This window comes from Siphateles boraxobius, unplaced genomic scaffold (genome assembly GCF_051911475.1).
Source record: "Siphateles boraxobius isolate OS27281-9 unplaced genomic scaffold, OSU_SipBor_1 130, whole genome shotgun sequence".
In the NCBI taxonomy this organism is placed as follows: Eukaryota; Metazoa; Chordata; class Actinopteri; order Cypriniformes; family Leuciscidae; genus Siphateles; species Siphateles boraxobius.
The window spans coordinates 10636714-10650452 of NW_027508734.1; the positions used below are offsets into that span (position 1 = coordinate 10636714).

The following is a 13739-nucleotide window of genomic DNA, read 5'->3' on the forward strand; positions in this document are numbered from 1 at the left end:
AGTCCAAAACAGTTAAATCTAAACCAAAGAGGCAAAAGTTCACTTCAAGAATGGACAAAGTGTTGTCGATAAGTTTGAAGTTCTGTGTTTGAAAGAACAAACAGAAAGAGAAAGCACAATAGCTCTTTATGAAGCATCCAAACTTCAAGCCGCTTATAACTGCTGTTTCTGACTCTACTGATGATAACGCGTGTCTATTTAGCTCCCCCTGCTGTCGAGAATCGAAATTGTAAAGGTGAAGCAGTTTTTAAAATGCAGTTCAAGAACTAAATGTGTTCAATTCAGCGTCATGCTCATGCATAGACATACGGTTAGATGGCATATTGAATTTAATACGGCTGAAAACATGGAGGGATAGACATAGTCACCACGCTCACTATATAGGTCACAGATCACGTAATTTTCGCAACTCACAATTTATTACAATTGTTTTATGGAGTTTTTGTCTACTGAAAGTTTTTTTTTCGGAAAGACGTTTTGTTAGCTGAACAATCGGATTGTTGTTAAACAGTACAATCGAATGCACTGGATTCTAACCCTCACAGCCTCGTTTTCATTCCTGTCAAAAATGAAATATGGCGCAGAGCTACTCTAGGTCAAGTATCTGCTAAGGTCTTTAGTACTAAATGTCATCTTTGAACTACAGGTTCTGAGATCGACTTGGTATGAGAAAAGTTGGTGATTGTATGGTTTAGAAAACCCATTAATAATAAAATCAAATGTGTATGTAGGCTATGCTGTAATATATGTGTCCCATAGCCGGCTCTTGGACTATGAGGGCACCCTGTAACTTGTTACTGATGGGCCCTATGTGAATATGAAGGCCCCAAAACCTCATATACTACTGTCCCATACAATTATATTTATTTGAACCTCTCTTTAAGCTTCTTTCTTTGCGTGAAAGGTATTGGAAAAAATAACTATTTATTATTACAGCATAACTTAAGTTGAAGTGAGACTAAATTTTAAAATATTGCCTAATTTTTTATTTGTTGCCTAGATTATAAATGATCCAACAAAATGAGCCTAGAGAGAGCAATGGAGTATGTTTTAGCATACTTATTATTTACATCCTTCACAGTGGTTTGAACTTCTGTAAAAGATTCACCTTGAAATAAAAAGGCAATTAAGAGTGTATATTGGAAATTTCAATTTTCTTTTTTTACTGCTCAAACCAAATCTTAGTAGCTAGGCTACAGCACTGGAAAAGACTGGTCCAATCAGACCACTAAACTGGTGAGTTTAGTTTGTTTGACAGATACTTTGCCAAAGCAATGGCGCAAAACTTATTTTACGAAAAAACTGCAGGGTTATCTGTTAACTTGCAGGCAAACTAAAAACTTGCATCAAAATTATTGTGATTGTCAAAACATTTGGTGATAAACAGAATTTCATTAAGAATAGTAACAACGTGAAAATGTTTACATCAATTAATGTGGATACATATCAGGTACAGTATAGCTATGTTGATTTTTCTCCAGGAAAAAATCTCTCACTAATGCTGTAAACATAGTGAGCTGGTAGGTAGGCCTACTGAAGTTTAGAGTTAACAACTCAAATAAATATAATGCGGTTTTTATAATAATAACATTATAATATTTTTAATGATATAAGCAAAAATATGTGATGTAATATATGGCATATATTTAGCAAAATACTCCTCTCTATAGTTAATTTTTCTAGCTATGCCTGTGGTCTGGTCATTAAATGGCTTTCGTGAGGTAGGCTAAATGTTACGTCAAGTGACATATTGTTCTAAAGCTGTTTTATTAACCAAATTTCGCGGTTGAAACTGCGATTACATGAGACATGCTACATTTCATCAAGTTGTAGGCCTACTGTTTCTTTCAACATAATAGTTCATTCGTGTTTATTTAGCCTACTATTAACTAAAGAAGAACTTTAGATCAGTTCACGTGCCGCTTGAACTGAGGCGATCACGTCACATTAAAGAGCGCCAAAACGGTATTTATTGTTTGAATTTCGCAATAAAATTTACAGAATTTGAAAGCTGAGACAAAGGTATCCTGCACTGTCAGTGTCCTCTTTGCTTCGCGATTTTTCATTGAGTGAAAAAAAAACTGAGGACAGCTATGTGTGAGAGTTGGCCCTGCATGTCTTCAGTATGCAAATAGCCTTATTTAATTTAAAAATCGCAGCCTCTGCGTGATTTTATTCTCCTCTAAACAACTAGATGGCACAACATTTGCCGCATAAAATATATATTAATCATTCATATAAATCTATTGTTAATACTGTGGCCATATTACATTTGTATGGGATCTCCTTCAAAACCTCCAGTTTATAGTTTTTAAATATTTATTTTAATATATATTTATTGAATAAAATACATTTCTTTTATTTGGTAAAATAAACAGAAAATACTACAAACTTTGCTGAAGGGGTTGTTTTGAAAAAGAATTAGAAATCATGCAAAACATAGTAGCCTACTTTAGCTAAAGTGTTTGTATCAATATAATGGGGGCCTTTTGCCCCATCCTGGTGATTCTTTCACCTCCAGAGAGCAAAGCCCTCCTCGCCACCTCGCACATTTATATGATTTTTAGGTGAAACACACCCCTGTGAAATTTGATTTCACTGAGCGATCACACGAGACATTATACATTTCAGTGAATTTTTTCTGGTTCCTTCAACAAACCTTCTTCCGATGTTCATGTATGTTTATTTTGTGCTGTAAAACAACTCGTTGGAAAAAGAAGGCCTTGGCCTGGAGATGATCGGTTGAAGCGCGCTCCCGCTTAATGCACCAAAACGATATTTATCATGTGAATTTCGTAATAAAACTTTAAAAATATGAAAGCACATAAAATCACATCTTTGAAAATACATAAAATAGCAAAATAAATATGGATTATATTTATATTATTAAATACACAACAGAAAACTTGTTAGGCTAGCCTTTTATTTTCTTGCTGCTGCAGTATCCATACGTTTTGTAGCATAGGCCTATGCAATTTTATAAAACTTCACTTCAAATGTGAAAAATTTCTACAAAATGTATTTAGCAGACATTATACTTTATATATATTTATTTTTAATAAACATCTGTTTGAAACTTAACGTTACAATGTTTATAACTATTTCACCGTTTGTAGGCCATTTGATTAATGTAAACCGTTCATTAACATTTTTGAAGAAATTATAGTCATTCAGGTGTAATTCTATAAGCAGGAGGAATCGGATACCATAATATTTTAATATAGCCTAATAATTAAAGGAAACATTAGCCTACACAACATAGCAGACGTTTTTTTCCTCAGCTAAGTGACGTCAGAGCCATTATGTCGTCATAAAGAGTTAGATTATTTTTAGAACGTAGCGCGTTATTGTAACTCTCCACACTTTACTCATTTACTGAGTTTGTAGCTGCTTTAGTGTGATTGATACACAACAGCGATTCGTTATGGGACACAGAAGTTCGCGAGTACAACCGTTCACGGATAGCGAGCAGGTTCACGACCTCCATCACCGTGACCGCACACCAGGCTCAAACCCCAGCAGCGGCAGCAGCAGCACGGCGGAGAAACATCTTCCTCATCGGCCTGACGAGAAGAAGACGCCTGAGGAAGAGGCAGACCAGCTTCCCATCTCTCGTCTGAAGAAGAAGAAAAAGAAAGTGGGCAACTTCTTTAAGAGTCTCTCTTTCAGATGGAAGAAAGAATCCACCGAAAAAAAGAGCTCAGATCAGGGTGACATGATCAAGGATCAAGAGACGGAAACATCCAGGAAAAGTACCGACGGTAAATGACAATGTTATGAGAATATATATTTAATATCCTACATGAAAAAGCCACTTCATAATTTACACTTTTCTGCCCCTGCAAGATAGTTTTAAACACACTTTTTCTTTCTTTCTTTATAATAAAATAATTAAGTAACCTCAAAAGTGTAAAATTTGTATTATACTTCGTATACTTTAAAAATCAATAGCTGAACAATTAGTGGCTTAATTTACTTTAATATCAAAGAATCGCTAATCCACATCAGTTTTTTTTTTACCAGTTAATAGATTGCTAGTTAACTTGTACTGATATTCTCTTTAGATCAAAAGTCTCAACAGTCCTCTAGATCTGTAGAGGTCATTGATCTCGAGGAACCTCCTGTCGATGATCCTGAAGTCCTGCCCGCTGCTGAGCCTCTGGTGCAAGAAGAGCTTCAAACTCAAGTCCACGACGCTCCAGTCCGTCTGACAGCAGGCGAAACGTCTCCTCTCCGTAACCAAGTGAACATGAGACCTGAGGGTGAGTTTCCTACCACAGTCCCTAACAATAATCTCACAATATCTGCAAAGCACCACTAAACATCGTCTTCTTCTCTTCATCTTTTAACAGACGACATTTACTGCCGATATGCAATTGGTTGTAAGCTGGGGCAAGGTGGATTTGGTGCCGTCTATGAAGGCACTCGTTTGGCGGATGGCCAGAAGGTTTGACTTTTTTTTTTTTTTTACTTACCACTACTAGTTTAGCTAATTGTTTTTGATCTGAATTATTTCTCAACCTTTGATATCTCACTTTATCTTATGCAAGACATCTTACTGTATCATATATTAACTATTTAGGGCTCTTCTTGACCTGTTAAGATTTAAATTCTTGCTTGGAATTTATGATTTGATCTCTACACACATTAATTGCTTTTTGTTTTGTCCATCAGGTGGCAGTGAAATGTATCCAAAAAACGGAAAGCACAGAATATATCAGCATTGTAAGTAGTAGTGATTTTTCAGCAGACAGACTGAGTCAAATCCCTATTTTAAAACAATATGACATCATATAATGTTTCTTTCTTCCAGCCTGATCATCCCGAACCCCTTCCCAAAGAAGTCGCTCTGACAATCCTGGCCAGTAAAAAAGGTCCAGCGATGGACATCATCAAGCTGCTGGACTGGCAGGACCAGGAGGACTTCTACGTCATGGTCCTCGAGCGTTTCTCTCACTGCATGGATGTGTTTGAGTTTGTGAAACGCAACGGCGGCAGCATTGAGGAGAAGATTGCGCGGCACATCATGTGGTCGGCAACACTAGCCGCTGATGCGTGCTGTCGCCGTGGAGTTTACCATGGCGACATCAAATTAGAGAACCTGCTGATAAACGTTAGGAACCACGATGTCACACTCATTGACTTTGGATGCAGCGATCTCCTGACAGAATCTGCCTACACGAGATACTGTGGTGTGTATTAGTTCTCAAAACTCTTGTGAATCAGTTAACTCAACACTCGTATGCTAATGGATGCTGAGAAGACATGCTTTTGTTGAGACTTACACATCAGACAAACACTCTTTCCTCCAGGCACAGTTAGGTACTGCCCTCCCGAGTACAGAATGTACGGCGAGTTTCACGGAAAGCCGGCGACGGTCTGGTCTCTGGGGATCCTCTTGTTCAGAATGGTGTGTGGATACTTTCCAGATAGTTTCGACTTCTACAGGACCAATATGAACACCTGGTACAAACCTGACTTGACAGAAGGTGATTTGTTTATTAATTCAAGGCAAAACTTCATAGGCTTTATAGGAGGTGGCTGTATAGATAATGCAGAAATTTGTCCAGGGTGTCTGACCTGAAGATCTTACAGCTTAGAATAATGAAAGTAGAGTGGATGTAAAGTTAACGGTAATAATCAGACGTCTGTCTCTCCATCTTTCTCACAGAATGCTGCGAATTGATCTGCTCCCTTCTGCAGCAGAACCCTGAGCATCGGCTTGGTCTGGACAGGATTATTCTACACAAATGGTTTTAGGTACTGAGCTAAAAACTATTTAAGATGTATTTTGAAAATCTCACCTGTTCTAAGTGTAATGAATTGCAACTCCGGAAGTGTCATCTGTTCAGAGAGATCTCTTTCCGTTTGTTGAAAAAATCCACCAAAACAAGAGCTTAGGATGAGATGAAGGGCCTGAGACGGAAGCATCCAGGAGAAATACTGACGGTAAATGACAAGCATGTTATGAGAATATTGAACTCTATGTAGTTTCCTGGAGCTCTTTACATGAAAAGGTCACTTCATAATTTACACCTAAAAATGAGAAACTGGAACTTTTCTCACTTGTTCTGAGTGTACTGAATTTAGGCAATAAAACTCATTTGTTTTTTATTTGTTCCAGGTGTAAGAGCGGTCACAGTCACTCCAGAAGTGTGTGTTCAGCTGTGTGTCCAGCGGACGGAATCGACTGGACTCTCCATCATCAGCCTCTTGCATCTTAGCTTGAAGAAGCAACATTAGCATCTGACGCTATTGCTTTCAGAAGGATGTGGAAATAAATAATTGTACTTTTGTAAATAATTTGAGAGTTGATTCGTTCCTCTTAACAGCCGCAGAGGTTCCTGTCAGAGCTTCACAGAGATCTACTATTAAGTAAAAAAAAAGTTAGACATATTACCACACAGTGCCTACAACTTGTGTAAAATTGTATATTTTACATTTCATATCCACAGAAGGAAAGACATGGTTTTGCTGGCAATATGTAATAAATTGTAATTGATAAAATAAAACATCACAAGATTCTGTCTTAGAAGTTCAAGAGAGAAAAATGAAAATATACAACATATTGCAATCTTTAAATTGAATCTTAACCCAAAATTTAAATTCTAACATTGACCAATTTCTTATTTAATTACATAAAGGAAATCATTAATAAAAGACGGAGATAATTATTTTATTTTGCAGATGTTAAGTGTGATTGATGATTTTGGAATATTGATCATACATAATAATGTAGGTGCGGGAAAGGTTCAATGACTTTTATTTTGAAATGGTCACTTCCTGTTTATTGACATGTCAATTGGGTACAGGTGTGTATTTACCTGTTAGTTTTGCTGTGCATGAAGGAAGGGGGTAAGTAACTGGGATGCTCACTTTCTGTTGTTCCATTTAATTTTATTTCTGTTTATTTTCCATTTTCTACCTTTCTGTCTTCATTCAACATGTTGCTTTTAATTTGAATATTGTTGGGCTAATTAAAACCTCCTGAGTTTGCATCAAACACATCATGGATTAATTCCCACTTCTTAGCCTCTCAACAAATACTGGATGATGTTACAAATAATAAAATGATTGTTTACAAACTTTCTGTGAGGCTGTTAACTAATATCTGCTCCCATAGGTGCTGATTTATGTTTCTGATTAATGCAGGTTGTGTCAGACCTTGTTGCTTTTTGTATTGGTTAAAATCAAGCGGCAACCTCCCCGTCTCTCTCTTGAAACCAACACGGAAGTGAATTAAACTGCAATTCATCGACTGACCGCTTGAGGCAGGGTGCAAAAGTGAGTCAAATCTGTATCTCCCCCATGTTAAAATCCCCAACTTTACAGCAGAAAAAAATATGTTTACAGCCTGGAGCAAAAAGTGGTTTTGTTCTATATAGCTAATTTTGCCCTTCATGACAACTGTGAGGGGGGTGAATTTTTTTACACCTCATCCGTTTAAATTATATTAAGCCTTAAAGTTCTGCATAATTAAGGGCGTGGCCACTTGTGTGACTGGTGGATTGAGGCTGCTATAACTGCTAGCCGACGTTTGTCTCTGTTAACGTCACCCTCAGCTGCTGTACTTGCCATCTCTGCAGTGTTTGTGCTTTTTTCGGGATTATTTCATACAATTTAATACACGCATTATACCTTTGCCCATGCCGTTGGATTCCGTCGGTGTCGAGTATGGAGAGAACAACCAGCGTTGTATTTCCAGTTGTTTTCCTCGCATGCACTAATGGATGTCTGACAATTTCGTTGCTTTTTGGAGTATACTGTACAGGCTACACTCGTTATGCGGTACCGTTGCTCTCAAACTTTTAAGTGTTAAATAAAAAGTACCGTGAGAAAATCCTGCAGGTGTCAGTGCTTTCTCTCCGTCCATGCAATAGATACACACCCTTGAATGAGCGCGGATTTCTAGTGCATTTACTTGAACTTCTGAGGTAATATTTTTGGTTTAACCCATTTGAGAAATTGAGAAGCGGCCAAAATCATATTTTAAAATCAACTGAACTGAATAAAGCTCTTGATGAACTTGACGTGCGATGCCGCACTGACTGACATGTATGCGCATGAATCACTGTCACATGCACAAGCTCAGAGCAATATTGTAAGTTACTGCATGATAATACATTTTTAACTAGCAGAATAATAATGCATCCCGATACACATAGTCTCACTTTTAGTTACGTCTTTTAATTATTATAGTATTTTGAAGGGCAAAAACATGAACTTTAACTATTGGCTTTACTTCTACATTCAGCTGTCACTTTAGCACGAGGCCAGTAGCATAGCATTAGTACCTCAGCTCCACCCACGCTCCGCCTCTTTGCCCATTTTCTTTTATCCGGGAGTGACGAGAGCTGACGCGATGCCAAGACGGCGACGGTTGGCCCCGCCTACTTTAGGCTTCAAAAGCATTCTTCAGAAACCTACGGGTGACGTCACGGACACTACGTCCATATTTTTTTACAGTCTATGGTTAAAATACAATACTGGCCTACTGGCGATGGACAGGATAGAGCCGGTCCCTCCAGCCGATATGAGGTCAGGGCACTACGGTCCCTACTTCCCTGTACCCAAGAAAGGCGGTGTGTTACGACCGATCTTGGACCTGCGAGTTTTGAATCAGTCTCCTCAGACTACCGTTCAAAATCCTTACGCAAAAACGGATTTTCGAATGTATCCGTCCCCGAGATTATTCTGCAGCGGTCGACCTGAAGGACATGTACTTTCATGTCTCGATTCTTCCTCGACACAGGCCGTTTCTACACTTTGCGTTCGAGGGTCGAGCATATCAGTACAAAGTCTTGCCCTTCGGGCTGTCCCTGTTCCCCCATGTCTTCACGAACAGATATGGCTCCTCGCCAACAGATATCTGTAGAGCTGCGGGCAGGGCAACACCTAACGCGTTCGCTAGATATTATAGCCTACGTGTAGAGCCGGTCTCCTCCTGTGTTCTCACCCTAAACGGGTAGAAGCACCGAGAGGTCCGACTCTGTCGGCTTGCTGCACCCTACTTTCCACCCTTATTACTCCAGAGTAAAAAACCTGTTGAGTCCTTCAACACCCTACGTGTAGAGCCAGTCTCCTCCCGTGTTCTCACCCTAAACGGGTAGAAGCACCGAGAGGTCAAGCTCTGTCGGCTTGCTGCACCCTACTGTGCACCCTTATTACTCCAGAGTAAAAAACCTGTTGAGTCCTTCAACACCCTCGCGCCGGACATGGCGGAGCATCTGGCGCCAGGCCTTTATCCGCTGAATCCTTGAGAACCGGGTCTAGGCTGGGTCCCATATGTGTGACCCTACGGGGATCCCATATGTGTATATTTTCTCCACGGCTGCTCCTATTCGGAAGCCTGTTTCTTTCCCTTGGGCTAAGTCACCCACTATTCATATGTAGTACAACCTTCGGTCTAGTCCATTTGTATTTTCCACATAACTCCTTGAAGAAAGTGACTTATGCAGCGTTCTCCTTCCTAACAGAAAGGGCACACTTTCCCAGTGTTATCTAATATCTGTGGGTACTGCCAACCGTATTCAGGGCCGTATTAATGCACAGTCTAATCTGGGCTCCAGCACAGGGCCCCGGGCTGAGGGAGGGCCCGCGGTGGCGACAGAAAAAAATAACCGAATTTTTGAAAGAGTTGACTGTTCCTTTAAAATTACGCTTTATTGCTTTGTATCTAATGTATGGCGTTTCAAATCCTGCGCGAGAAAGACTTCTGTCTATCAACTATAAACTCACAGTATCGTAGGCTACACCAGACGCCCGTCACTTTCAGTTCAAGACAGTCCAAAACGGTTAAATCTAAACCAAAGAGGCAAAAGTTCACTTCAAGAATGGACAAAGTGGTGTCGATAAGTTTGAAGTTCTGTGTTTGAAAGAACAAACGGAAAGAGAAAGCACAATAGCTCTTTATGAAGCATTTCCAAACTTCAAGCCGCTTATAACTGCTGTTTCTGAATCTATTTTTCTTGACAATAGCGTTCATTTTAACGCGGAACCGTCTCTTTAAGACCACAAAAAAAACTAACTTTCCTGTGTCAGGCGCGCACTCATCAATATGCGGCGAGCTGAATATCACTTACTATAAATAAAATTCATGCAACAACGTAGATCTGTCGTCAATTAATGAAATAACCAAAAAAGGTGATTAAAGCTGCGCCAAAACTGTGCATGCATGTTGGCTATTGGTTAAGCGTTACATGTAAGAACATGTCTCTCGCAAAATATTCTGCTATGTGAGATTAAAATAAGGCACAAGCAAATAATTTTTAATGCACAAATAAATTTGAGCACTGAGCATTAGTACTAGAAGATAGGTGCTAAATTTGCGTTAATTTGTAAAGTACAAACAAAAATATTTAGATTGCATTTCTGTGCTGTTTACCTCTGTCCTTATTCACATTCTTGCACATGGGGATTCAAAAGAGAAAAAATTTTTTAGCTCCTGCCTGGCCACCCCTAGTAAAAAATCCTGTTCGGAATATGAGCCAATACGCTGATTTCACACAGCCGCCATTTTGAAATCGCAAGCGAGGCTCCTTGTGGGAAGAACACCGGAAGTAAAGATAAACAACAATGCCTTGGACTACTAACCTTACTGGTAATCTTCACAGTGACCCCTGTCAATCTACCACTCACACACCTCCCCACTCTGTTTTTTCTAACTTTACACTACCTACTACTTCAGAGATAGTGGGTCTGATAGGTAAATCTAAGTCTTCGACTTGTCAATTAGACCCTCTGCCTACTCCTTTAGTGAAAGCTTGTTTACCAGCCCTGTCCCCATTGATTACTAAAATTGTTCATGCTTCACTTGTTTCTGGTTCTGTACCTTCGTATCTTAAATCTGCTATTATTACTCCCATACTTAAGAAACCAGGGGTTGATCCACTTAATTTTGATAATTTTCGTCCAATTTCAAATTTACCGTTTATTTCTAAGATAGTGGAAAAATGTATTGCAGTGCAAATTCATGAACATCTTTCTAATAATAACTTGTATGAACAATTTCAATCTGGCTTTCGTCCCCACCATTGCACTGAGACTGCTCTTGTCAAAATAACCAGTGAACTACTGTTGGCAGCTGACTTTGGGCTTTTATCCATACTTGTCCTTCTAGACTTGAGCGCTGCCTTTGATACTGTCTCACATAAGATACTTCTTGACAGATTAGCTTCTATTGGTATTACTGGCACTGCTTTGTCTTGGTTTAGGTCATATCTATCTGGACGCAATCAGCGTATTCAATTAAAAGGTTTTCGACAAGAACATCTACAGTCACCACTGGTGTTCCCCAGGGTTCTGTCTTGGGCCCGCTTCTTTTTATTATCTATATGCTCCCTCTTGGTTATATTTTAAGGAAATACGGGATTCATTTTCACTGTTATGCGGATGACACCCAACTTTACCTGTCTGCCAAACCCACCGGTTCTTTTCCACCACTATCTTTATCCAGCTGTTTAGCTGAAATCAAAGATTGGCTTTCAGCCAACTTCTTGAAGGTAAATGGCAACAAAACTGAGGCTTTGCTTGTTTGGGACTAGATCTGTTTTGTCTAAAACTAATTGTCTTTCTTTTTACATTGACAATACTGCAATCGGTCCTTCTTCACAGGTTAAAAGTTTGGGTGTCATCATGGATAGCACACTATCCTTTGAAGCTCAAATTAATAATATCACGCAGATTGCATACTTCCACTTGCGTAATATTAACCGTCTCTGTCCCTTTCTTTCAAATAATAATACTGCAGTTCTTATTCACGCACTGGTCACTTCACGTATAGACTATTGTAATGCTCTTCTCACAGGTGTTCCCTCCAAATTGCTACATAAGCTTCAGTTGGTTCAGAATTCTGCAGCTCGTGTTCTATCTAGAACACCTTATACTGAGCACATTTTGCCAGTTCTTCAGCAATTGCACTGGCTTCCAGTAAAGTATAGAGTTGAATTCAAGATCGTGCTACTCACTTATAAGGCACTCCATAATCTTGCACCCTATTACCTTTCACAACTTCTCCATGTTTACACTCCTTCACGGGCTCTCAGATCTTCATCTTCAATTTCTCTTGTGGTACCTCGGATTCGACTTACTACCATGGGTGCCAGATCTTTTAGTTATGCTGCTCCCCGCCTATGGAACTCTCTTCCCCTTGATGTTTGCAATAGCGACTGCTTGTTGACTTTTAAAACGCGTCTTAAGACATATCTTTTTATACAAGGTTTTTTATAACATGTTGTATTTAGTTTTTAATGCACCTTATTTGTATGTGGCTTGTTTGTTGTGTGTATTGTCTTATGCAGTGACCTGTTTATTGCTTGTAAGATGACCTTGGGTGTTATGAAAGGCGCCATTAAATAAAATGCATTATTATTATTATTATTATTATATTAACCTGAAGCTGCTACCGCGATTTACACTATTGGGTGTTAATATCCAATATAGGATATGTATATAGTTTGTTCCTGCTTCTTTTTTTACTTTCTGAAAAAAAAAAATATTTATAAATTGAATTTCACTGTATATAGTCTAAAGTATAAAAGAAATGTATGTACATATTTAGAATAACTAATTTCTACAATAAACACAACCATACACCATCGCATTCGCGACTCTCATATGATTAAAGGCGACACTTCCGGTTTTCTTCCCACCGGAGCCTCGCTTTCGCTTTCAAAATAACTGCTGCGTGAAATCAGCGTATATGAAGGCCTAGTTCATGCAGTGATATTTGTATAGGCCTATATTTATTCATGACAGACCTATAGGTTTGGATGTTTTGTTAATGGTATTTATTCCTGCAAAATAAAAGGCTGATGATAACTGGCACTTTGTTATTAAGAAGATTGAGTGAATAGGTAATTGTTCTGGTAAATGAAGGGCCCCTCAAAAGGTAAAGCCCATGGGCCCCTTATAGTCTTAATGCGACCCTGACCGTACTACTACTAATAATAATCATATTTATTATTATTAGTCATATTGATATAAGTACAACATTTTTGGGCCAAATTGTGCAGCCCTACAAGTAGTCACAACAAACCTGGTGTTCTTTAATAATTTTTTGTGTGAATTTTAAATCACAATTTTTCCGTGCATCCCTAATTGTTCCTGATATCAGCATGTTCACCTTTGTTTTGTTGTGTTTTTTATTACAGGGACCAGATGCCACTGGTGAGTCCTGCTTTCACACAAGTCTATTCAAAACATTTTATTTAGAGCGTTGTACCATCATCAGCAAGCTACACTGGACTGATATTCTATACGAACATGGTGAAATAAGCTCCATTACTGACTACTGATGGCAGGGCAGTTTTTTTTAAGTGCATGGAAAAAGAAAATACTTTGGAAATGACGGGTATGTTGAACAGGAACTGTTTCAGGAATGTCTCTGTATTTATATAAGTGTGCTCAGTAATGTGCCTTTGACCTTCGCTATGTATATTTGGATTATGTTGTGTTGTAAATAAAATACAATCAAAAAAGCCATTTTTTTAATCTCCTCACATTCTTTCTTCAAGTTCCCTCACAGTCCCATTCACCTTGATATAGTCCCATTACTAGGGGAGGGTTTTTGTCTTCCCAGGTGTGAAACACATCAATACTTATGATCATTTACACCTCCTCGGATACAGCCTTTCTAATAAAAACATTTCTTACCAATTTTAAATCAATATATTGTTTTATGTGAATGAGTGGGCAGGATGATTTTCACATAATTTTAAAGCAAAAATTCTAGGTTACAA

The 13739-nt window shown here is 38.6% G+C and overlaps 1 protein-coding gene and 1 long non-coding RNA gene across 2 annotated transcripts; one reads left to right on the top strand and one right to left on the bottom strand.

Moving 5' to 3' along the window:
* Positions 1-3532: 3532 nt before the first annotated feature.
* LOC143736570 (uncharacterized) lies at positions 3533-5724 on the bottom strand. Its single transcript, XR_013203483.1, has 3 exons — positions 5581-5724; positions 5286-5474; positions 3533-3616 (listed from the first exon to the last, which is right to left on the bottom strand). It is a non-coding gene; the product is annotated as an uncharacterized LOC143736570 (long non-coding RNA).
* On the top strand, positions 4883-6352 carry LOC143736569 (serine/threonine-protein kinase pim-2-like). Its single transcript, XM_077227262.1, has 4 exons — positions 4883-5192; positions 5313-5489; positions 5672-5949; positions 6125-6352. Exons 1-3 carry the CDS (start codon positions 4883-4885, stop codon positions 5758-5760), a joined length of 576 nt encoding a protein of 191 aa, XP_077083377.1. The 3' UTR covers positions 5761-5949; positions 6125-6352.
* Positions 6353-13739: the final 7387 nt, after the last annotated feature.